At 37.4% G+C, this 25348-nt stretch overlaps 1 protein-coding gene across 2 annotated transcripts in view; it reads right to left on the reverse strand.

Annotated features, from left to right (window-relative positions):
* Window positions 1-480: 480 nt before the first annotated feature.
* Window positions 481-25348, reverse strand: part of LOC134680510 (pyrokinin-1 receptor-like) — a 71327-nt gene continuing 46459 nt past the window's right edge. The window contains exons 2-5 of one of the 2 annotated variants that reach the window (XM_063539637.1): window positions 9116-10006; window positions 5474-5694; window positions 1781-1889; window positions 481-1164 (exon numbers count right to left, since the gene is read on the reverse strand). In XM_063539637.1, the coding sequence (XP_063395707.1) occupies window positions 821-1164; window positions 1781-1889; window positions 5474-5694; window positions 9116-9899 (1458 nt within the window). In that variant the 5' untranslated portion in view covers window positions 9900-10006 and the 3' untranslated portion in view covers window positions 481-820. Of the gene's footprint in view, window positions 1165-1780; window positions 1904-5473; window positions 5695-9115; window positions 10007-25348 lie in introns of both variants that reach the window. The other variant, XM_063539642.1, reaches the window with a different exon arrangement.

A 25348-nucleotide genomic window follows, 5' to 3' on the forward strand; every position in this document is an offset into this window, starting at 1 on the left:
AACACAATTACTGTCTTAAATCCTTGACCCCGGTTTCAACTCCCCACAGAATGATTTTTCACGTATTTTTTTCGCGAAATCGTTTCTACTTAGATACACTACGCTTTATATCTTAATGCCGTATAAAAGAGGTATAAAATGAACTAATCTGGTACAATTTTAGCACAGAAAAAAATCGAGTATAATACATAATATCAAAATTGTTTCAACTCCTCTTGGTCTCCCCTACATCAATCTGTGGCATAGAATGAAGACCAGTGTTAATTTGCAGGCATTTCGCCTTTCACCTACTTAATAAAAACCGACTAGTAGACCAACCAGAATGCAGTCCTTTTTATATCGCATAACACAAGCTTACCGGCTTGTTAGAACTTTCTGACCCGCTCCGTCTGACAAAAAGAGCAGAAATTAAAAAGTGGCAATACTGTAGTGTCGTCCCGTTTTCTTATATAGATTTGAAAGGGACGACACTACAGTATTGCCACTTTTTAATTTCCACTCTTTTCTGTCAGACTATACTTAGAGCATTTAATAACCAGAGACGCCTTTAAGAGCTTACCCCTCTACCAAAAACCTTGCACAATTGTGCAAACTTGTCGGTACAAATAGCCATACATTTTACGTGTCCCGCAAAAATCGGTAGACTGTTTTGTACAGAAACTGACAGCCAAGGCATCTCCAGTTACTAAATGCTCCATCGCTCCGTATGACAACGACGCGAGTGCGAATGACAAGCGCGCACAGTATAATCAACTGTAGTGAAATTCAATCAACTAGGAGTGAAATGTTCTACCATCCCCTGTTTGTGAAATGCTCTAATTTATCCATATCCCTTCTGGCGTCGATTGATCCTGTCTCGAATTTCTCTAATGTAGGCTTCAGGCTCATCTGATAGAGTAATTTTGGAGTCTTGAGTATCTTCACTCGGCTCCGTCGACACTACGACGTATATTTCTTTAGGAATGCTCTTTTCTTCTATTCCTTTACTTTGATGAAGCCCATTTTCTAAATCTCGCTGGAACGAAACGTCGGTCTGGGCATATTTGTGTTGATAATAAATTACATTACGTTCAAAGTCGAATTTGATCTTTTTATCTGATGATGACCTTAGCGATCCTCTTGTAATTCTGTTATCACCATAGGCGCCATCTTTAGGATTATTACCTGTTAAAAATATCAAATTAACACTTAAACATAATATCGGTAACCGCTGTTTAGTTATTGTATATCAGGACAAATACAGTACATGCAGGGAATATTTGAATGCGATATGTTAAATCAAAACCTAGTAAGTATAGAAGCTACAATATATTAGGTAAAAAAGTTATCTTGAAGCTCCGTTTTGCATCTAGCTGTGTACGCGTCCGAAAATTGAATAACCTAGAAAATTAATTACTTTTGCCGAGCAGTGAAATACTCAAATAAAACCTCCCCCAACTCCACCCTCCCCTCTCTCCTCTCCTTGGGATTCTCTCCTCCAATTGAGGAAGTGTCGTTAAACAAGTCGCTCAAAAGTCTTCATAATGGCCACGGCCACTCTGTCAAGAGTGTAACCACAGAATAAATAATAGTACTAGGTACAGAAGACTCACTCTCTAACAAAACGCGTCTGTTACGATCAGCACAGATATGGCCGATAGGTGGCGACAGCGCCACGCGCGGCTTATGGCTGCTTACCTGTGGCAAAGCGACGAAATCGCGGAGTGAGCCACGCCTGGTGTAACGAAGAAGAAGAAGTATCTTTATCGTTAAACTACAAAAAGGGTAGGTAGGCACAAACCTGAGTTGTCAGTGCTGCTGGAGGCGGGGTTGCGCCCGAGAGCGAGCGTGGTGTAGGAGCTGCGCTGTACGGCGCGCGTGCCCGGCCGGCAGCACCGCACCACCGTGTTCTGAAAATAATCACCTGCGAGATTTATTCCAATACGCATGCTCACTAGGTACATTTTTTTTATTAGTGGATTTAAAAACCGTCAAGTGCGAGTCGGACTCGCTCACGAAGGGTTCCGTACCATAATGCAAAAAAGGCAAAAAAAAAAACGGTCACCCATCAAAGTACTGACCCCGCCCGACGTTGCTTAACTTCGGTCAAAAATCACGTTTGTTGTATGAGAGCCCCACTTAAATCTTTATTTTATTCTGTTTTTAGTAGGTATTTAGGAGGTGCAATGAACTAAATAAGCATTAGAAACAAGTGCGAGTCGGACTTGCCCACCGAGGGTTCCGTACTTTTTAGTATTTGTTGTTATAGCGGCAACAGAAATACATCATCTGTGAAAATTTCAACTGTCTAGCTATCACGGTTCGTGAGATACACCCTGGTGACAGACGGACGGACGGACGGACGGACGGACGGACGGACGGACAGCGGAGTCTTAGTAATAGGGTCCCGTTTTACCCTTTGGGTACGGAACCCTAAAAATACCTTTTAAAATAATAAAAAAGCTATGAAGCTGATATGACTGCTGGCCCTATTATTATAACGTAGGTATATTTTCAACTTATTGATTGGTGTAGGCATTAAGTAATCAATTCACATTCACCTACACCTACATATGATCAATTGTCACGTAATGTATATTGAAGTATCTGTGTACAATAGGGATGTCGACACATGAATCGCGAATATATTAACATGTTATGTTTTTACCATAGCAGGGAATATTAGAATGCTGAAAATCATATTTTGTAAGTAACAATATGCGTAACAAATTAATAATAATGCGTAACTAATGGAACTAGATTTTTTATGAAAAGGCAATGACTAACAATTTTAAATATATACTTATTGTAATAATTACTATCTATAAAATTAAAACAGTTCAGAAAGATTGATAGATATTAAAGGAATTAATGGATTACAAATACAAACGAGACTCATGAATATATCGGTAGGTACGAACTACTCGTACTAGTTAAGTACCTATAATTACAATGCCATTTACTTAATTCGGTATAAATTCAGGACAAGGTTGTAATTAATTAATTACCTAAGCTGTCAATTATACCTAGGTAGCCTGCATTTCGATAACAATTGTTCAATAGCGATAGCGTGCATCTTACCAATAAAACGATAAATAGTAGCCAGGTGGAGAGTAAATCCGACGACTAGCTCGCACCAATGTGTAAATTAAAATAGAAAATAATAAGAGGACATTAAATAAGTTTTTGGAAAAAAAAACATTTTTGTTTCAAGCTTTCATCATTGACCGTAGGTACTTTTCTTTCCATAGTCAACAAATACTCATCGAGACAATTGTAATAACCCCAAACACAATTAATTTGCGTTGTATTATCACAGATAGAGATGGGTAGTGAGTAAATACTCACAGGTAAATACCGAGTAAATACTCAGTATTTACTCAATATACCCGTATTTACTCGTTTATACCCAAATTGGTGGGTATAAACTATTTAGAGTGCTGAAAGGGGCATATAAATTTGAAATATAGGTGTATTTTGTAAGCCGCTACTGGATTAAGTTCTCAAAATTGTAAGAAATGTATTTTTAAGAGGGGCACTCCATACATGTAACTAATTGTCACAAAAAAATATCTCAGAAACCACCAACGTGTTGCACGTCATTAAATGGGTCTTCAAAAATAACTGGAATGTTTCTAAGATCATTTTTGGATAAATTGAATATTTTTGGAAAAAAACCTTTCCGAAAGGCCAAAATATTGTTTATCTCTCTATAACTTTCGAACCAAAGTTCAGAAAAAATATGAAAACATACCGGGAGATTAGCCGTATAATAGAGTACAAAAAACAATATTTTGAACATCATCGGTTGAGCCATTTTTGAGTTTTCTTTAAAAAAACCCTTAATAAAAGGTCGTAAGTGCCGCGTAAACATGCACTTTTGCGCGACATGCACTTATCTAGAACATCGATAAAATTTAAGTACTCATATTTTTTAAGTAAATACATTCTTATTTAAAACAAAATTGTTATCACAATTTGCCTCTCACTAATAATTACCTTTTTTTCCTAAATTAAGCGCCCTCTATGGTTTTTATTTTATAGATATTGTTAATACACGTTAGCACTCTTCAATAAAAGACAATTTTGTTCTTAAATCTCACTTTTTGAATATTTTATAAGCAATCGTTTTTACCCACCTAAATGAGTAAATACGGGTATTTATCGGGTGCTTTGAGTAAATACCGAGTAAATACTCAGTATTTACTCACCTCTACCCATCTCTAATCACAGACTTCCCATGGCCATCTCCTGTCTCCATTATCAGATCAGCATCTTGTCGTCGTATTGTCATGCGATTTACATCATGATATGTATGCAAAATTTCAGGTCTATCAGAAATAGGGAAGTGCATCAAATTTAACAAGATTTTACCCACACTAACATACCTTTGTATTATACATACAGGGCAAGTTAAATAAAAGCTTGCAACAAAACCAATACGACTGCGGATAGACCTCGGAAATAATTGCACTATCTGAGCTTTTGTCACTCCAACAATGCAAGCGTCTGAATTGATGTACCTAAGTATAATGTTAACCACAAAGAGCTGCCTCTTTCAATCGCGTTCGCTGTCGAACTACTACTCGGACTATACAGAACTTTATATTCCACTTAGTTCGACCATCAAATCACGAGGAATTCCAAAATTCCACTTAGTTCGATCATCGAACTACGAGAGGATACCAATGTGAAATTCCACTTAGTTCGACCGTCGACCACGAGGAATTTTCAATTTCATCTAAAACCGGTTTTTAAGGCCCCGTACGTTCGTGTTCTTCTATCACTCTCACTGAATGTAACGGTTTTAAAGGTGTGTGCACGACCCTTTAAATGACAAATAAAAGTACGGGAGTAGAAAAAAAATGTTACAGACTTTTCTTGGTCTAACTCTAACTGTTCAAACTTACCGCCATAGAGCCATGAAGCCATAAGGTTACATAACTATTTTTAAAGTCTCGGTACTTATAGTTTTAAACGAGCCCGGTAGATTGAGGGACCTAGTTGAAAGTAAGGCAAAATTAAAAACAAACACTGCTAGGAATTCTTTAAATAAAACAACGTGAAGTGGAAGTTCCGAGAAAATCCAGCCAGAATCTCCGGGACTATGATCCGGACCAAATATTTTCTAGCTGTGTTAAATAAGTAAGTGTTTTATTTGAATATTTTCAAATACCTACCAATATAGGTAAGTTTAAGGTGCCAATAAACTGAAAATCTTCGAAACTACATTTTATACATATAAATGTTAGTTCGTATCTGCCAGCTAGAAATAAGTTTAATTTTTAGTTAGATTTGTGGATATGGGAGTCTAGCCAAGTGATATTCGTTTATAGATAACGCCAATCAAAACTTAATTAACGCATAGAAATGATAACTTGCTTTTGCGATTACATCTCTCATCCTAACATATTTTTACTTTTCGTCTGGTGTTTGTCGGTAGGTATACGAACACGATGGGAAATCGATGACAAAATTAAGAGTAGGTACTAACCTTGAAAGCTTCCCGAAACTTGTTGGACATGATGTGGTAAAGTATGGGGTTGATGCTGGTGGAGAAGTAGTAGAACACCCCCGAGATGTATGTGAGGACTGTGTAGGCGTGCAGCAGCAGGCTGGAGCGCGGCCGGTGGTGCTCGTCCGTGCCGTAGATGGCCACGAGCCTCTGCGCGTGGAACGGCGCCCAGCATATGAAGAATGCCACTACTACGGCCACTGCGAAACGACAACTCATTACGTCATACATTAACGTAAAAAATATTTAACTAGAACAGCACCTCTAGCACAACTGGCCGCGACAGGCGTGAGAAGTGACAGATCGGCGCGACTTGGCGGCTTGTCGCGTGTTGGCAGCACAACTCACGCGCGAGAGCCGCGACAAACTCGCGATCAGATGTCACTGTCAGAAAATGACAACGATCGCGACTTTGAACTAAAATCCGTAGCACAACTGCCTATTTTGAGACAAAATATTCTCTCGTCTTTATGTCAATCCGCGAGTCGAAGTCTACGCGACTTTATAACGCGACTCGCTCTCGCGGGTGGCTTGCTTGTACTTTTTTAACTAAACTCATGATAATAATTATAATAACTAATAATATATAATTATTATAACTTAAAAACAAGTTTCATATATTATGTAATAATATAATTTGTATAATTACTTATTGCCCTAAGGAATAAGGAAGTATGGAACAATCACTAAATGCGCTTTACGCACTCTTATATCGATTATGCACGGTGATACCTACAAGTACCATAACACACCCATCATGTTTACAACTTTAATTTCAAACAGCTAGCTTGTAGGTACTCAATTAAGTAATTAGGTACATATGTAGGATTTTTAAATTTCAATTCAGGTTCGTAAGTTTGTAAAAGTAATCCTAAGACTTCCTTACACAAAACTTTCATCAACCTAACAACGGAGCCCGCTTGCTTGTACATAAATGAAGCCGATGAGGTGGGTAGGTACAAATGTTCAAAACAAACTATCCAACTTATTAAGTAAGCCATAGTCTTAGTAGTAATATTTAGGATCACGGTTAGATGTCTAATTTCAACAATCTCTTACTATTTAGGTACCGTTTGGAACCTTCCTCGACTTCAACAAAACATACCTACATGTGGCCTGTGCCCGCTGCATCGTACTGTAACAGAATGATGTAATACGTGGCTATAACAGGATCATGTCCGGCTCAAAATCATGCTTTGTATGAAATATTATCAGTCAACACCCACTAAACCATTCCGTCCCCTGCCGACACCATACCGTGACGTGACTGGACCGAGCCGACCAATAATATTTTGAAGGAGTCGTTACGCTCATGTCATAGTCTGCGTAGGTAGCATAGGTACGGTTATCATATGGTCTACCATATTGAAACTCCTCTAGATCATACCCGTGTTCTAGATGTTTCACTTCATGTTTGACAGGGCCTGATACGATCATGCTATGATACGTTGCTGTCAACATTAGGTATGAAGTAGGCCTTGGGGAGCTAATTAATAATGGCTTCTAGGAGTTTTAAGTACTTACCTACCTACTTTATTTTTGTTTCTTTTCAGGTAAAAATACAGGAGAAAAAAAACAATATTTAAATTAATAGTATATTGCTTTGCCTTATATATTTCTTATTATTAAACCTAATATATAGGTATTAACATCTAGAACCACTATAGAGAAATTGTAAGAATCTTCTTTATTACCCTTGATAAGTATTTTCTCTCTTCCTTTTTCTTCGACATGCGGCGTAGGACCATTAAATATCACCCTGGAAAGAAAATTGGTTTGTAAACAAGACAATAAAATATGGTCATGACTTCATCGAGGACTATGAAATAAGCTTTTCATATCAATTTGTCAAATCATAAACAGTTAGGTACACAGTACACACACATGCCATCCATTATTGGCACAAGAAAAACTATATGAAACTTATTTGAGAATTACTGTGGCAGCTTAGATAGGTACGCCATAACCATTAGGGTTATTATTAATAGTTCACTTCCTCGGTGGTGTTCTTAAAGCTAAAGCGCTTCTTACATCTTAGTTAATTTAGAAAAGGGGACAGCTCCGCGTTTGAAACCTACAAGCTTGCCTAGTGTGTTTCTTTTCCTGAATCTCCACTTCGGGTCCCGTTGGCACGTTCCTGTTAATAATATTTTCCTTTGGGTGCTGGGATATCAATCGTGTCTAGGATAATGCTGAACTTATTCTGAAAAAAAAACACTATTTACAACAGGAATATGAGAACAAAACCAATAATAACAATTCCATTATTATAGTTACTTACAAAAAAAAATATTTAAAAGGTTTATTAAACAGAAATTTTTAAACAATATTTAGTATTTTAAGGAATATTATCAATATTAAGTATATAAGGCTCTATTACTTACATTTTTTCATATTTTTTCCCGTAATTAAATGTTGACAAAATTTGAAAGTTCCTTGACTTTGACAGGAAAAACTTAACCATCGACAAAAAACTAGATTTTTTACCATCAAAGAACGAATGATTTAGCGCATCCCTGGTTTCCGATTCAGTGATGCCACTTGCAAATATCGATTTGTTTAGACTTTGATTTCGCCGGGTAACACTGACGAGTCGCGCCGCGACCACAGATTATATAATAGTTCTTACGAACAGATACTTATAGATGGTCAAGCAAATCTTGTCAGTAGAAAAAGGCGGGAAATTTAAAAAATGTAGGCGCGAAAGATTATCGCCTCATAGAAAATTTGAATTTCGCGCCTTTTTCTACTGACAACATTTGCTTGACCAAGATTATCTCTCAAACAAAACGCAAATACCTTCCGTTTTGATACCTACACAAAAATACAATGGACCTGTGACCATTGTATTTTTGTGTAGGTATCAAAACGTGACCTGTGACCTTCAACGCACCGCTCCCCGCACCGCGTGCACCGGCACAACGCTAGGGTTGCTGACGCTTAGAAATGATAAATAAATACCTACTTAAACAGCGGAGTGAAATAAAAGGAAAGTTATATCTTAAATTATAAGTTAACCAAAGCAAAAATGAGTACGCACTTTCCGGTGTAAAGTTAACTTACTGTCGTTAAAATAAACATTTACCAAAATAAATTTAAAATTTGCTACCTATTTCAATTAGATAGATGTCTAAAACTATATATTTGTCATACATAATAAACATTACATGTTTAATTAAAGAAATTCAATAATAAGTAGGTAGGTACCTACTACGTAGCTTGTAACTATCGTAAAAATTGACTGTGCGGCGCGCGGTGACGTGCGTACGTGAGCGCGTGTGGCAACCAACTGGCTTGCTTTTCTACCGTGAACGGGAGCAGATTCGTAGGCATAAATCCGAGCTCGCGCGGAGAGTTCCATAGGCCTGCCGCGACTTTGAGTTTTCTACGCGGCTGTTGCAGTCGCGGGTACAAGTTATGCTACGGAAATCGACAGATTTGACAGCCGCGGGAATGGCGACTCGAGTCGCGGTCTAAGTCGCGGATGCAAGATGTGCTAGAGGTGCAGACAATAAGTAATGAATTACCATATTGACATATTGCACTGACAATGAGTAAATTTAGTAGAGGAACAAATTTTATTTTTAAAACAAATTTTTAATTATATTAATAAAACCTCACCTAGCATTTTTATGACGCGCTTCGTTGACTGGCTGTGCTTCTTGTGTACTTTATGAGTAAATCTCATTTTCTGTTTTAATTCCTTTTGCCCTGGTACATCATTACTTAAGTCGGATCTTTTTAATCTCAGTCCGATTAGAGAATATAGTACTGTTATTAGTGCCATGGGGGCGAAGAAGAAGAAGAATGTTGACATCTCGAAGGAGTGCTGTATGATGACTCGGGTCTGTAGGCACATGGCGACGCCCTGGTGGCTGCGCACGCCGAACTGCAGCGCCTGCGGCAGCGCCAGCGTGAGCGCCGCCACCCACAGCGCCACCACGTGCCGCGTGGCCCGCGACAGCTTCGACATCTTGTGCGACACGAACGGGTGGCAGATGGCCAGGTACCGCTCGATCGTGAACAGCGTGATCGTCAGCACGCTCGCGTTCGTCGACGTCTCCGCCGCCAGCCCCCGGATCAGGCAGAACGCCGGCCCGAACACGTACGGCCACTTCGACCATATCGAATACATCTCCTGAGGCATACCACTAATGAGCAAAAGTAAATCTGATATCGCTAAACTAAACAAATAATAGTTTGTTGCGGTGTGCATACTTTTGTTCCGGATTATCACTAAGCATGTGAAAATATTTCCGAAAAGTCCGGTCACAAATATTATAGAGTACATTATTGTAATAGGTATCACTATATACATGGGGTCCCTTTGTGGTCCGAATATTAGCACGGGGTCCACAGGTTCGTTGGTAAAGTTTGTGTCGTTCACACGCAAAAAAGAGCCCATTTTATTAAATATCACTTTCACATCGTTAAATGTTGTTTACACTATCGATCTTTCACTATACATACACACACACACACACTGGCTTCGTCCATGAACCGTTTCCAGACCTGTAACAACAAATAAGTTATTAAGTAATTAAATATATATTATACTCGTATCTAATGTGCTTACATTCTATGTGAAATCAATATGATATAATTACATTAAAAATAACAATTTATTATTAAAAAAGTACCATAGACTGGTAAATATTTATTCAAGATGAGAAACCTCCACACAACACACAGGGTCATTCCTTCATTTTTAGTATTTTTACAATGTATCCATTTTAGCATTAAACGTTTAAAATCTTTTGCTTTTATGACTTCTAAACGTAATAGTATTTTATGCAACCGTTGTTTAAGAGAGGTCAAAAAAGGCGAGTGGCGTAAGTAAAGACGCCACAAGTATTTTTTTACTCAGTTAAACAACGTTGCATACAATACTTTTTCTTCGATTAAGCACTTACTTTGAAATAAAATTGAAAATTTAACAAATCTTTTTAATTCAAGAAGAAGCAAAAATGGAGGGTACGGGCGGGAAAATAATGAATAAATGAATGAAATAAAAAAAAAACATGTTTATGGTTCACTTATTTGTCAGAGATGACATTTAAAATAAGGTTGGCAACACTGTATTTCATTCAAGATTTTTTAAGTGGTCATTACACGAAGTATCGTAAAATCACCAAAAAAATACTGCGTGTATGCACAAATTCTTTTTTGGGGAATAGACTAAAGACTTGTCTTGACAACTATAAGGTAGGGTTTTAAAGGTGTGTGCACGACCCTTTAAATGACAAATAAAAGTACGGGAGTAGAAAAAAAATATTTTTCCTGGCTGTTATTTGTACAAAAGTAAAGCATGTCGGAGCGTGACTCCAGAAGGACGTATTGCAGCGTTACAGTTCATAGTTAAAGACGCCTGTATAAAGTCGATTAGCAATGTTTGGCTACGTATTACTGGGTTGTAACGAAATTCATAATGTTGCGTAGAGATTAACGCCATCTATTGGCGTGTTGTTGAACTAAGATGACAGGTAGAAGGCTTTGGAACGTCAAGAGGGTTCTCTTGGGTGAAGGTAGGCACGAGTTGGTAGTTTTGTCGTTATGTTGGTGGACCGGTCGAGCAGGTGTGCCTGCTCGACTTAAAAGGCGGGAGCGGTGAGGCTCCGTAATCAGACTTGATTTGACCGCGCTAGAGATCGGACGTTAGCCAACCTCGTGCCTAACTCGCCACGTTCCTGAAGGCTTATACCTGAAGGATTATTCTGAAAGCTTATAGAATCCAACGTTCTTTAACCATTTAGCTAAGTGTTTCATTCCAAGTGTTATTTTGATTTCTTACGTGTGATTAGAAGCTTACCTTTGTAAAGAGAAGAAGTGTTGTTTTGAAAAGATGTGAATAAAAACTAGAACGATTTTATGTGATCCTTTTATTTGAGTGCAATCCAAATACATCCCAATAGCGACTAGATATTTTAGTAGGCACTAGTATGGTTAACAAGTCCGAAAGTTTATTTCATGTACTGGTAGCATACTGAAGCAGCTGTGAAGTAATACATTGAGATACTACGCCCACCCGCCATCCTGTGTACAAACCCATGCTGCTGCCTGCTGGTGCCCTCCGTCATCAGAAGTGGGATGCAGAGTCTCATGTATTGCTTATAGAGCCACGTGGGAGTGCGGTGTATTTACGTTATGTTTTTGGTGACCTACATCGAGACACGTGGTAATGTAACAGCCAGCTACGATAAACCACATCGTGCATCTCGCCATCTGCCACAGTAACGGCAACTGCAAGGCGGAAAGCGTCAGCCTTCGTGCTTGGGTTGGTCTTCACCACCACAACCTTTGATTTAGACACCTGGACAATCTGGTGAGCAGTTCACATTTTGTTGGGATTATTTTGAGTTGTTTTACTTCTGTTTAGAATTCTTGAGCGAGTTTTGTTTAAAGCTAAAGTAGAAAGCGAAAGTAAGATGAGCCGTTGGTGCGGCGCTATTTGATGTTGATTTAAGATAATTTTGTGACAATGGATGTTGAAATTTAATGTGTATGGTATAGTTGGTATACCATTTGAATAGAGATTAAATGCGATCGTTTGGAGTTATGAGTTTCAATACACGTTGTCACAAGGTCTCAAGTGCGCACGGTCAGAATAACCGAGCGAAGTTATTGTCTATTGTAGTTGTAATTATTAAAATGTGTTATCGTGCAATTCATAATGTTCAGTTACAGTCAGTCAGATTACACGTACCAAGCGTAGACGTAGGCGCAAAACACCGGAAGTAGATTTTTATGTTCTTTTCCGTTGCTGTGCGGCCACACGTGGTGGCGTGCGTTTGGTCTGTGTCATCGGCTGGTGTTGCTGAGTGTAGCATTGCGAAATGATCGGATGGTGGTCCGGTCCGGTCGTGCATTCATGATGATGGTGGTCATTGTGAATGTAGCATTGCGAGATGACCAGATGGTGGTCTGGTCATGCATTCATGATGATGGTGGTCGTTGTGAATGTAGCATTGCGAAATGTCCGAACCGTGGTCCGGTCGTGCATTCATGATGATGGTGGTCATTGTGAGTGTAGCATTGCGAGATGATCGGATGGTGGTCCGGTCGTGCATTCATGATGATGGTGGTCATTGTGAGTGTAGCATTGCTAGACGATCGGATGGTGGTCCGGTCGTGCATTCATGATGATGGTGGTCATTGTGAGTGTAGCATTGCGAGATGATTGGATGGTGGTCCGGTCATGCATTCATGATGATGGTGGTCATTGTGAGTGTAGCATTGCGAGATGACCGGATGGTGGTCCGAACATGAGTTCATGATGATGGTGGTCATTGTGAGCTTTATAGACTTAACGAGTGTAATTTAGACACAGTACATTTGTACCATTGCTGTTGCGATCATTAGATCTAGATTAATTGAAAGACTGTCATTGGTGACCCTGTTTTTGTTTTATCTACCCCGACCGTATAATTGGTCAGGTTAGCCGAGCAATAAGAATCACATGCGATCATTGATTTTATTCGATGATGAATGAGACACAAATTGTTGGTCAGGAGTGACCGAGCGATATGATACTGTGCTGTGTTACTTGTTTCAGAAGCAAATGCATACACCCACACACGAGGACGTGTGTACCGCAGGACGGCCGTGTCGGAGCGTGACTCCAGAAGGACGTATTGCAGCGTTACAGTTCATAGTTAAAGACGCCTGTATAAAGTCGATTAGCAATGTTTGGCTACGTATTACTGGGTTGTAACGAAATTCATAATGTTGCGTAGAGATTAACGCCATCTATTGGCGTGTTGTTGAACTAAGATGACAGGTAGAAGGCTTTGGAACGTCAAGAGGGTTCTCTTGGGTGAAGGTAGGCACGAGTTGGTAGTTTTGTCGTTATGTTGGTGGACCGGTCGAGCAGGTGTGCCTGCTCGACTTAAAAGGCGGGAGCGGTGAGGCTCCGTAATCAGACTTGATTTGACCGCGCTAGAGATCGGACGTTAGCCAACCTCGTGCCTAACTCGCCACGTTCCTGAAGGCTTATACCTGAAGGATTATTCTGAAAGCTTATAGAATCCAACGTTCTTTAACCATTTAGCTAAGTGTTTCATTCCAAGTGTTATTTTGATTTCTTACGTGTGATTAGAAGCTTACCTTTGTAAAGAGAAGTGTTGTTTTGAAAAGATGTGAATAAAAACTAGAACGATTTTATGTGATCCTTTTATTTGAGTGCAATCCAAATACATCCCAATAGCGACTAGATATTTTAGTAGGCACTAGTATGGTTAACAAGTCCGAAAGTTTATTTCATGCACCGGTAGCATACTGAAGCAGCTGTGAAGTAATACATTGAGATACTACGCCCACCCGCCATCCTGTGTACAAACCCATGCTGCTGCCTGCTGGTGCCCTCCGTCAAGCATAATAAAAGCGTTTTACTCATATTCTTATTTTATTTATAAAGTGTCATTGGAACTTGCTAACTAATATGTAAACAAACCGCCATATCGAAATTGTCAAAGAATGACGAATTTACTAGTGACTTTTGTTTACATAGTTAGCAAGTTCCATAGAATGACACTCTGACACGCTAATTTACCTAAGGGGTTATGAGGCTATATTTATGATGAGACTTGACGGCTCGAATCGGGAAATGAATTAGAGATTAACTAGATACGATATAGTAAAGATATGTGACGCTCCACAGCATAAGGCTTGTGCCGCGATTCGGGAAATGATTTAGAGATTCACTAGATATGAAATACGGCCCGATTAGAACTTTAAGATACATAAATTAATAGATCTAGAAACGATATGGATTAGATGTGTCAATGTCAAAAGTGACGCTCTTGTTCGAAGAAACGTCACATTTGACACTGATACATCTAATCCATATCGTTTCTAGATCTATTAATTGACGTATCTTAAAGTTCGAATCGGGCAGATAGTAAAGATATCTTTACTATATCGTATCCAGTTAATCTCTAATTCATTTCCCGAATCGCGCCGTGAAGTACCTACGGGAGAGATGGGACGGGCGGGGGAGAGGTTGGGTAATTCAACAACCTCTACGCGAACTGCCGTATTCGAATTTCAAAATATTCACAAGAGACGACACGTACTAGATCCATTCTAGATACGTTATAGTTTAAATATCAACTAGTTCTCTTTTGCAGCGCAATTCGGGCAACCAATGTTACTTTTATGTTAGATAGAGTAAGATATCTATTAGATGTGAATTGGATCTCTAAGTCATATCCTGTGGAAAACGTTCAAGAGTATCTCCAGAATCGCGCAAATGTCAAATTTGACAGATTAGATCTTAAACATATCGTTATCGTATCTTGGTGATGTCTAAAAGATGTCTATTTCAAAATCCGAATCGGGCCCCAAGTCGCCAAACTAAATATTTTTTATAGTTATGTATGTTCAACTAGTATTAACATTATTACATTGATAACATACCTGCAATGCAATTGCAGTGCAAGAAAATGACAAGCAAGGTCTTTCGACTAAGGCGGTCATATTAGCGACTATTATATCGTTGGCCATTAACTTACGCTGCATTTTAAGTGCTTATAATAGACTAAGCTGCATTACTCCGTCAACTGCTGACATATCCAACATACGTACCTATTTCACTAGTCAGCGTACAATGTACTAGATGGTATCGCATTGTTAACATCACATATTATCAATTATCTGCAGGCAGTGTTGCCAACTCGGATTTTGAAAAGATGCTAGACTAATGTCTAGATTATGCCAAAGTTTTTTGAAATATGCTTAAAATAATGTGGCATCTAAAAATATTCTGTAATAAACACCGTACTTTGTTAGTAGAAAAAGGCGCAAAATTCAATTTTTCTATGGAACGATAACCCTTCGCGCCTACATTTTTACTATAAAAATGTATACATATATAGTTCGTCGATGTCCATCCGCCCACAAAAGTCAAAATTTATATGAAAATATGAACCACATAAGGCGATTGCGCATATTGTTGTTGCTAAGTTGGTGAAAACTTGGCTTAGACTAAATTATGCTAAAAATTATGCCAGATGATAAATGGAAAATTTTGGTGCCAAGGCGAGTGAAAATATGCCAGATCTGGGATCATTTATGCCAAGTTGGCAACACTGTCTGCAGGGTGGAAAGAAAAATAACTGCATTCGTGTTGCCAGGGAGGTTTTGGGATTATACTGAGCAACTTTTATTATGGGACGAAACCCGAAATTGCAAAAAAAATTGGCAGGGCCCATCATAGAGAATGGATCAGCCAAAATGTATGAAACATCCAAATTTTTTCTTCGCGATTTCGGGGTTAGCTCAGTATCATCCCAAAACCTCCCTGGAAATGGGAATGCAGTTACTTTTTAGCCACCCTGAATATATTACGAACGACGTGCATAACTAACTAACATCATAAGAGGATGTAAAAAATAGGTGTACCTACTTAGGTACACCTATTTTTAAGTACTTACTTACCTACATAGAATTTTGTATGAAACAACTAAATAATTTGATTATTTCTGAAAGTGTCCTTCTGAAAGAGTTGCGCCCTTATAATAAAATAATCAGGAGACTTAAATCTACATCATCCTAAAATTTCGTGAGGTTTGACTGTTCAGAGCAAATAATTAAATCTGTGTTTGACTGAAACCACTTTTTCCCTATGTTTGCTGCGGGGTAGGCAGGGGTAGGTACTTCGGATGTGGATTTAATGTGGCTTAAAATTTAGACTGACTCTAGTATTTTAAAATTAGTAGAATATAACCAAAAATACTAAGGTAAGGTAAACTAACTTTCCATTAAACTGGTAACAGACGTGTTATTTACAGAGAAGACTTCAGTAGAGCACGAATAATGGAAAACAACCAGTACTAAAGTAAATGCTATTCTCTGATTTCAGAGTACGTGAAGTATTCTTTGATGCTTGTTTGTTTTTGATGAGGTCTGTGACGTTGGGTTCGGTTGTATCTGAGAAAAAGGATGACGTAACATTGCCATCTAGCTTTAATAAATTTTGCGTACGGCTCATATAAGACATCTTGGGACTCGTAAATAATAACACACTTTCCATCTTGCATTGAAATGTACGTACTACATATTTAATGTGGTCGGATAATATCCCATATGGCTCCTCTACACGATGGGCCAGCGCCGGCCACTCCCAGGGACGCAGTCATGCGGTAGAATGAGATTGCAATATCGCTTGCTCCCTCTAACGCATAAATGCGTCCCTTGGAGTGGCCGGCGTTGGCCCATCGTGTAGAGGAGCCATTATACCTATTTAGAATACGCACCGCAAACCCGTTAAGGAGGTTAACTCGGTTAAGTGTTGACCCTTGTTTTTTCACTCTTAGTTAAAGTACTATTTATTATCTGATGGAAATGTTGTGTCGTCCTCCTGTTTCAGCGATAAAGAATGGCTAAACATTCTTATCTGTTATTATTAATGGCCGAATCTACTATGCTAAGTGCAAATGATTAGATTCTCCTTTATTATGTTTATAAATAAAATGTGCTTTTTGATGATATACATCTTTATTTTGTTTATACGCCAGTTCTTTAAACCCTTATCCACATGAAAAGGTATTTCTTTTGTTTGGATACGTACCTATGATGAAATCATTGCGTACATGCCCGTATGCACGACGTTCTAACCATCTACCAGGCGTATGGCGTGTCAGTTGCATGAAATTGTTTGTTGTTTTTCGCAAAATTGTTTCGGAGGGCGATTAATAAAATTAAAAGGTGATTTCGATTTCACTATATTTGCGTGATTGATTGGCTACATCCGGACACGCCAGAGTAAGAAAATCATTTTAGTATCTATGTGCGCACGACATGACTGTAAAAATAATAAAAAACCGGGCAAGTGCGAGTCGGACTCGCGCACGAAGGGTTCCGTACCACAATGCAAAAAAAAAAAACAAAAAAAAGCAAAAAAAAACGGTCACCCATCCAAGTACTGACCACTCCCGACGTTGCTTAACTTTGGTCAAAAATCACGTTTGTTGTATGGGAGCCCCATTTAATCTTTATTTTATTCTGTTTTTAGTATTTGTTGTTATAGCGGCAACAGAAATACATCATCTGTGAAAATGTCAACTGTCTAGCTATCACGGTTCGTGAGATACAGCCTGGTGACAGACGGACGGACGGACAGCGAAGTCTTAGTAATAGGGTCCCGTTTTACCCTTTGGGTACGGAACCCTAATTATGCAATCCGTGTAACCAATATATGCGCCTGCTACAGATTTTTTTTGCAGGTTCAACTTTCATAAGCCAGACTCTATTTGACATTTGACAAGAAAGATTACCATAAGATTACGGCTTACCACAGATACATGCCTGTATTCGGATTTCGAGATAATCACAAGATCTAGAGACGATCTAGAGATCAACTAGATCTACATTCGATATCGACTAGATATGACTTGGATGTCTAAGTCATAACTTGTCGAAATCGTTCAAGAGGACCTCCAGAATCGCGGTAACGTCAAATTTGACATATCTATCTTACAAATATCTTTAAATTATCCATATCGTAACTTGTTGAAGTCTAGTAGAAATCTAATTCATTTTCCGAATCGAGCCGACAGTTAATACTTAAATCTATCAGTAAGGGCTCTACAGACCTTTCAATAAACCGCATGCGGTTTTCGACCCTTTACCGACTATGTAGGTGCATTCAATTGATCTAACATTTTGGCGAACTGCGAGTTCTCAGTTCGGGGGCGAACTACTAGTACCTATGTATTAATTAATTTTTTTTTATCGCAATATGAATCATTTATTGATAATCACATAGTCCAACATATTACAGCCACACAATAGTCATTACACTAGATTATATAAAACTAATACATAAATAGGTACATATATCTACAACTAGTCCAAAAAAATACAATAACTAAAACAATATTAGGTACTTAATCTAACCTCCATCACTTATCATAAAACTAATACACAACAAAACTATAAATACACATTCCATACAAATAGGCATAAAATACAAAAACACCAACAATCATTAAAAAAAACACACACACAAAAAACCAAACTAATCAAATAACCCACCCCGAGTCATTCCAGGCGCAAAAGTCCCCACCACGCTCGCTGCGTTTCCGCGTGGAATCGCAATAGATAACCTCTGGACCAGGAATGATCCGGAGCGGGGATCAAGACCCCTCTCGCGCAAGCGACTCCCGAGCTCCCTAAAGAAGGACAGTGCCTCCAAGCACCAACACCCAGCGGTCTCCACCGCGAGCGGAACAAACAAATAACCACCCAAGCACGCATACTTTTCCCTTTTAATTAAATTGTGGACGGACGCATGTCCGTCCACAATCGAGGGCCTCAAAGTTTAGTTATTAAACTCACTCTGATGTACGAAGATACAGTTCGGTTAGTAAATGAATAAACCGTGAATATTCACGTACATATTAACAAGTGGCCGAGATCCGGTCGATATATCCGGGGTACGAAACTTTCGCCTACATACATCACAAGCCATAAATATATGAAAATATGTAAAATCAATAGAATTCCAATAAAGGGAGACTTGACCCAAATATATCAAATTAAAGGTATTAAACCAAGGGATGAAAGGCACTCATTTCTGCTGAGGTAGTTAGGCGCTTGAACGCAGTGCGGCCGAGAGTCCGAAGCTGAAATTATACTTTTCACCTGAGTTAAACACTACTCTTTATTTCGAATACGAGAAAAGTAAAATGGATGTGTCTATTTGAAAACATACATTTTTATAGCATTTCTAGCAACAATTCAACTAACAATTAGGTAAAAATATCGTTATTAAGAAGAGTTAAAAATCGGAATGGAAATTATATAACAAATGGATTTAACACCAAATTTCAATTGCTTATCGTAAAAAAAAAAAAACGAACTTTTAGAACAACAATGACCCTCTTTCACAGCATGAGAAATGAAAAAGTATTAAAAAATCGGAATTTTTGACTGTGATTTGAATTGCAAGGGGCTGGTGATTAACAGTAACAACACACTTGCAAATATATACCATCAGCTAGTATGCACGTTCTAACTTAGGTCAAATGAATCGTAAATTTACACGTCGAAAAAAATTTTATAAACTTAAAATCATGTTTGCACTATGGCATTGCTCAGTGGTACCATCAATCAATTTAAAGGTAACCTACTGTTTTTTGTTGTAAGATAGTACAAAGACAATATGTAATATACAATACATTTTGATATTTTCCGTCGGTATCAGAATAGGACTAATTATTTTAAAAATTTGACGAAAAACGAATGGGACGACCCAAGACGATACCTTTCCGTCCTGTGATGCGAATAACTCTCAAAGCGTTAAAAGATGGTCTTCTTTATTGTCCACGAAATACGTGACGTTGCGTCATCGTGAGGAACTTTGTCTATCAGCAACATTCACTTTATGGACACTAAAATTTAATGGCGTTTCGAATTGTAGTTAACGTGCCAGTCAATTTCAGGAGATTTTCCCGATTCAGAGATTGATTTACTCTACAAAAAGAGGAACATTTTGTTCAGTTGGAATACGGTGAATGTTTACCATCAGGCGGACCGTATGCATGTTTGCCACGAAAAAAGAATTGCATTTTGGCATATTTATTTTACAAAATTATTTTTTAAAGCTGCTGCTGCAAGTTTTTATTGAAATTAGGTAGAAAAACACGAACTAAGAGCTAAGCAAGTAAGCAGAGGGCCTACTGTGAAATCCGAAATTCGCAAATTGCGGGCATCTTTCTCCATCACTCTAATTACACCTTAGTTGGAGTAAAAGAGAAAGATGCCCGCAATTTGTAAGCGTTTGTATTCGCAGTGAGCCCTCAGTGGTAACAGCTGCCATCTCAATCTTAAATAGGTAATAATTTTCTCCAATATGCTTGGATTTCTTTTACCTTATTGTAGCAAATACAGTACCGGAGAATCAATAGTAAAATCAGGGTTGTCCCTATCTGTAAAGTATTTATAAAAAAGTCGATTTTTAACCCGTTGGAAATGAGTTGGGAGCTTGGATTTTTAAAATTAATTACTGGATAGTTAATGGATGGATAATTTATGGGTTAATCAATATTTTATTTTCCTTTAAAAAATCTGAAGTAGTTCTCTATTGTACGCGCATAATTGTATTGCTGTCCAGCCCATGATGCTGGTTGTCAATGACACTGTGAGAGCTTGACAGCAATATTTATATTGCTGTACCAGATGGATGTACTTACAATAATTCGCGAGTAGGTACTCTTACACACCTGCCTAATACTGCTGCTTCTTATACCACCTGCACATTTTACATTTACAAGTTACTGACATCCAGTGATGATTTGCAAAATTATCGCGCATCGATTCGTGATCTTAGTAAGCAAATATACGAAGGAATGCAATAACTAATAATCCAATTATATATATTTTTAAAAATAATTTTATATTTGCAATGGTAACTTAAAACTTACCTACCTTCTCCAGTTCTCCAGTTTAGCACATCTTTCAATATTTTTTTAGCACAAACTCTGACACTTATAGCCGATCTAAACACAACTGAAGATTTGAAGCTATCTTCAGTTGTGTTTATTTGAAGCTGTCTTCTTTAGCTAACCGTATCGTCAGTAGCTACACTGCGGATTCTTAACGCCCGCGGACCGCTACACCTGCTTACCCTAAGTAAAATCTTAACTACTACTAATCTTATATAAAATGCCCTTTGTTAATCTCAATCAGTAAATATTATCCTCGGAGAATTATTTTATATTTAGTATCTCTTGAACCTGTTGTTTTCACCTTTCATTGTTTAGTTTTTCATATTCGACACCTACAACGTTCGTTAAAGTCAAGGCCTTATATTCCTCATAGCTGTTTTGTTTTACGTAGGTTGGTAGTGTTTTTCAACTCCCGTAGTTTTATTTGTCATAATTTGTCAAAAAAATAAATAAGTGAACCATAGACATGTTCTTTTTATTTAATCATTCATTTTCCCGACAGAAGCCATAAGAACTAGTAACCGAACTGAATTCATTTTCCCGCCCGTACCCTTCATTCTTTGCTGCTTCTTGAATGTGGTTATTGTGGTTGTTGAATAAAAACTTAACTTTTTTATTTGAAAGTGTTTGGTCGTAGAAAAAGTATTGTATGCAACGTTGTTTAACTAAGTCAAAAAATAGCCGTGGCGTCATCGCCTTAAATTGTTACTCACGCCACTCGCCTTTTTTGACCTCTCTTAAACAACGGTTGCATAAAATACTACCTACATATGTCGAAAATAGAAGAGGGACAGAAACACTGATTAAAACTTTCGAATTAGTCGTACTAAATATTATACCGGGCAAGAGCAATTTACAACAACTTTTAAAAATAACTTGTGTTTTGATTTTTAGTACAGTTTAGAAACTAATATACTAACTATTTATCATGCTCTGTAAGAGGGTCATTGTTGTTCTAAAAAGTGTGCAGAAAATAATACGTTTCTGCGCTAAATGAGTGCCTTTCATCTCTTGGTTAACAATCTACGATTACGTTTTCTAAAATGCGGCGCGCCATCGAATCAAGTCACATTACGATTAAAGTGCGAAAAATAGAAATCACCTATTTGTACATGTATCGTACAACGTTTTATAGTACACAGGGCCCTTTTTTCGACATAGTTATGTAATCCGCTAAATTTCGCACTAGTACGGTAAAATATGTAGTACCATATGTACTGTAATAGTTATTTACGATACAAGTGCGGAAAAAAGGAAATTCGAAACGAGTGGCGATAAATTAAAACACGACCGAAGGGAGTGTTTTAAATCGACACGAGTTGTGAATTACCTATTCGCACGTGTATACAACGTTTTACAGTACATATGGCTCTTTAAACTTTTGACATCGCACGAAAAGTGCTATTTTACGCACTAGTGCGGGAAAATAGGACCATATGTACTGTAAAATTGATTTTTACATCATTATGAATCGGGAAATATTACTTTATTATTATTGTTTCCATGCGAATAAAACGGTGAACACATGAAATAAAAAAAAGAAAGAAAACCGGCGGCGTCTGCGTAAACCCTCTTACAACTGTACGGTTACCATCAGTTTGTCACTGACATAAACGCCGTCGAGAACGTAATTTACTTTCTATACATCTCGCTCGCACTCGCATATTAGTGCAAACGGGATGTCTTTATAGAAAGTAAATTACGTTCTCGACGGCGTTTATGTCAGTGACAAACTGATGGTAGCCGTACTGATGGAAGCACTTAAGAAAAGAGATGGAAGCACTTGGTTGAGTTTACACGGAATATACCTATAGTAACACATCTATTTGTTCGTTGAAGCTATTTATTTCTCTGCTATTATTAGAAACATAATTATTATTCTTTATTTTCTAAGGAATGTTTGTGATAATTATGTTTAGAAAAAACTATAACATGTTAGTAATACTGTGAAATGGAATTACTCAGGAAGATCAGAATGGAACTCCTCTACTACAAAATATTTGGCTCCAAAAATATATATAATGAAATAGAATTATTAAGACAGGAAAAGAAATAAGTATAATGGAAGTAAAAAACAAAATAAATAAATAAAAAACACTTTTAGATAACTTACCTTGACTGCAACACCGTGTCTTGTTATTAAAATAAATTAGATGTGTTATTTTTGCACAGTATATCCTATTTACATTCTGAGAATAACTTTAATGTTAGATGGATGCTGATAAGCAATAATGTGTTAACACATGAGCACCATTTTGAGAAAATGGCGTCCAAAGATTTTTTCTTCGTTTTTGGGTGTTTGTTATAAAAATTAAAGCTTTTGTTCCAACTGTTGAATTTGTCAGTTTCAATACATTGAATACTAGTTATTTATAATTATAATATTCGAAATAATTTTAGATTTGTCCCCATAATCCCCTTTTTGTTTATTGCGAATTGCATGATGACGTGAAACTTTCTCAAGAACGTGTCATTATACTTAACACAGTTTTGCTAATTGTGTTAATCTGTATGTATGTATGTATGTATTTACTTTATTGTACATAGAAATATAAACACGAGAAACACAGTTACAGAGTCAATTAAATACAACAAAGGCGAACTTATCCCTGAAAGGGATCTCTTCCAGTTAACCTTTGAGGAAATGAGTAGAACAGAAGTAACGATGAATGACAAACAAAAGCAAAAGTGTACAATCCCTAAAATAAATAAAATGCACGTTTTGAATACACATTACTCCAAATATACATAAATAGAAATATAACAATACAAGAGTACATATACATATAATATATATAGGTATAAATAAAAATAAATAAATACTCAACGTATAATATAAATAGATATATAGATATTAATTCGAACCAGAAAAGTAAAGGAAATGAAAGAAATAGGTACTTAATCGGGAAAAACAGAATTATCTAAGTATCGGAAAGCCACAATTTTCTAAGCCTCTAATCTGCCTTTGAACTTATAATCAACATGTTATAGCACTTAACTTGTTGTTGTTTAATACTATGTAATTTAATATACATGTTTTGCAATAATAAATCAAGCCTCATAATGCATTGAAATGATAAGTTTTTCGATTTGCAAGAACGATTCAAGTCAAAAAAGTTATTTAAAATCATTATATTTATATAAATAACATTATTTTACGATTGTGTGTACATCCAAATTGTTGAACTAGGCATTTAAAATTAATTGCTAAGAAAAACTACAGCATTTTGCGGTTTTGTTTAATTTATTTCGGCAAACTTATCTCAATAACAAAACCCTTCAAAACTAGCGTTATTACGCTTTATAAATACATTATTTCGATCAGCTTTAGTATTTACCTTTTGAAAACCGCTAAAATTAAATTATTAGAACACTAAATTCTTAAAATCACATATTATAGACACAATTTTTAGTACATTTACCTGCATAGCACTTCTGGTAAAACAGAACTAATGGAATGTGATTTCCGCAATAATGAGTTAACCTCTCTTAAGTCATTATTGACATTTTAGTATGCGTTCTGCCCATTACTGCAATAAGTTAAGGTACTAAACGCATTAATGCAAAACAGACAACACGTGATAACGGATTTGTGTTAACCTTTTTTCCTTATTTTGGTATATTTATAAATTTTATATCACTAAGGTCATTTTTGCAAAATGACGTCGAGCGGACCAGCTACAATATGGCATTAAAATCAGATTTTTTTAGTTTTTGTGGGTTGACACATTATTGCTTATCAGCATCCAGATATAGGGTAAGCATAGAATGATAACAACTCAGTAGGTTCATAAAATTGTAAAAAATGAGCGCTGTCTCGCCAATAAACTGCATTTGAAGTGCATTGTCTGGCGAGTAACCTTTTCAAATACCTACAACAATTGCTAATAGAGTCGGACTAACAAAAGTCTGCAGCGGATTCGATAGCCCACACAGTGCAAGTGTCATTTATACGTCATAATTTCATAGAAGTTTGACGTTTAAAATAAGTTTTGTCCTACAAAGCTATGATTAAAATACATATTACAAATTGTGTAAAAATATTTTCCGTAATGTCAATAATCTAGGGAGGAAAATGAGTAGGTACATACGACGTACGTTTGTATGGAGAATCAACTGTCCTCTAGCCTCTTAATACAGTGAAACCTGGATAAGTGAGATCTCAAGGGACGAGCAAATTTGTCTCACTTAAAGAGGTTTTCCACTTACCCACCCATACAACCATTTCTAGTCGCCGTTACGACGCGGTGTAGACACATCTTGTGTCGACACCGTCTGTTTCGGTCACAATTCCAGTCGCAGAGTCGTCGCCGTGTCGACACAGTTACCAGAAATGGGGAAGGGTCGACACATGACACAAAGTGACATAAAGTGTGGTCGCCGTGTGCACACATTGTTTCGGGTTTGC

This window comes from Cydia fagiglandana, chromosome 1 (assembly GCF_963556715.1).
Source record: "Cydia fagiglandana chromosome 1, ilCydFagi1.1, whole genome shotgun sequence".
In the NCBI taxonomy this organism is placed as follows: domain Eukaryota; kingdom Metazoa; phylum Arthropoda; class Insecta; order Lepidoptera; family Tortricidae; genus Cydia; species Cydia fagiglandana.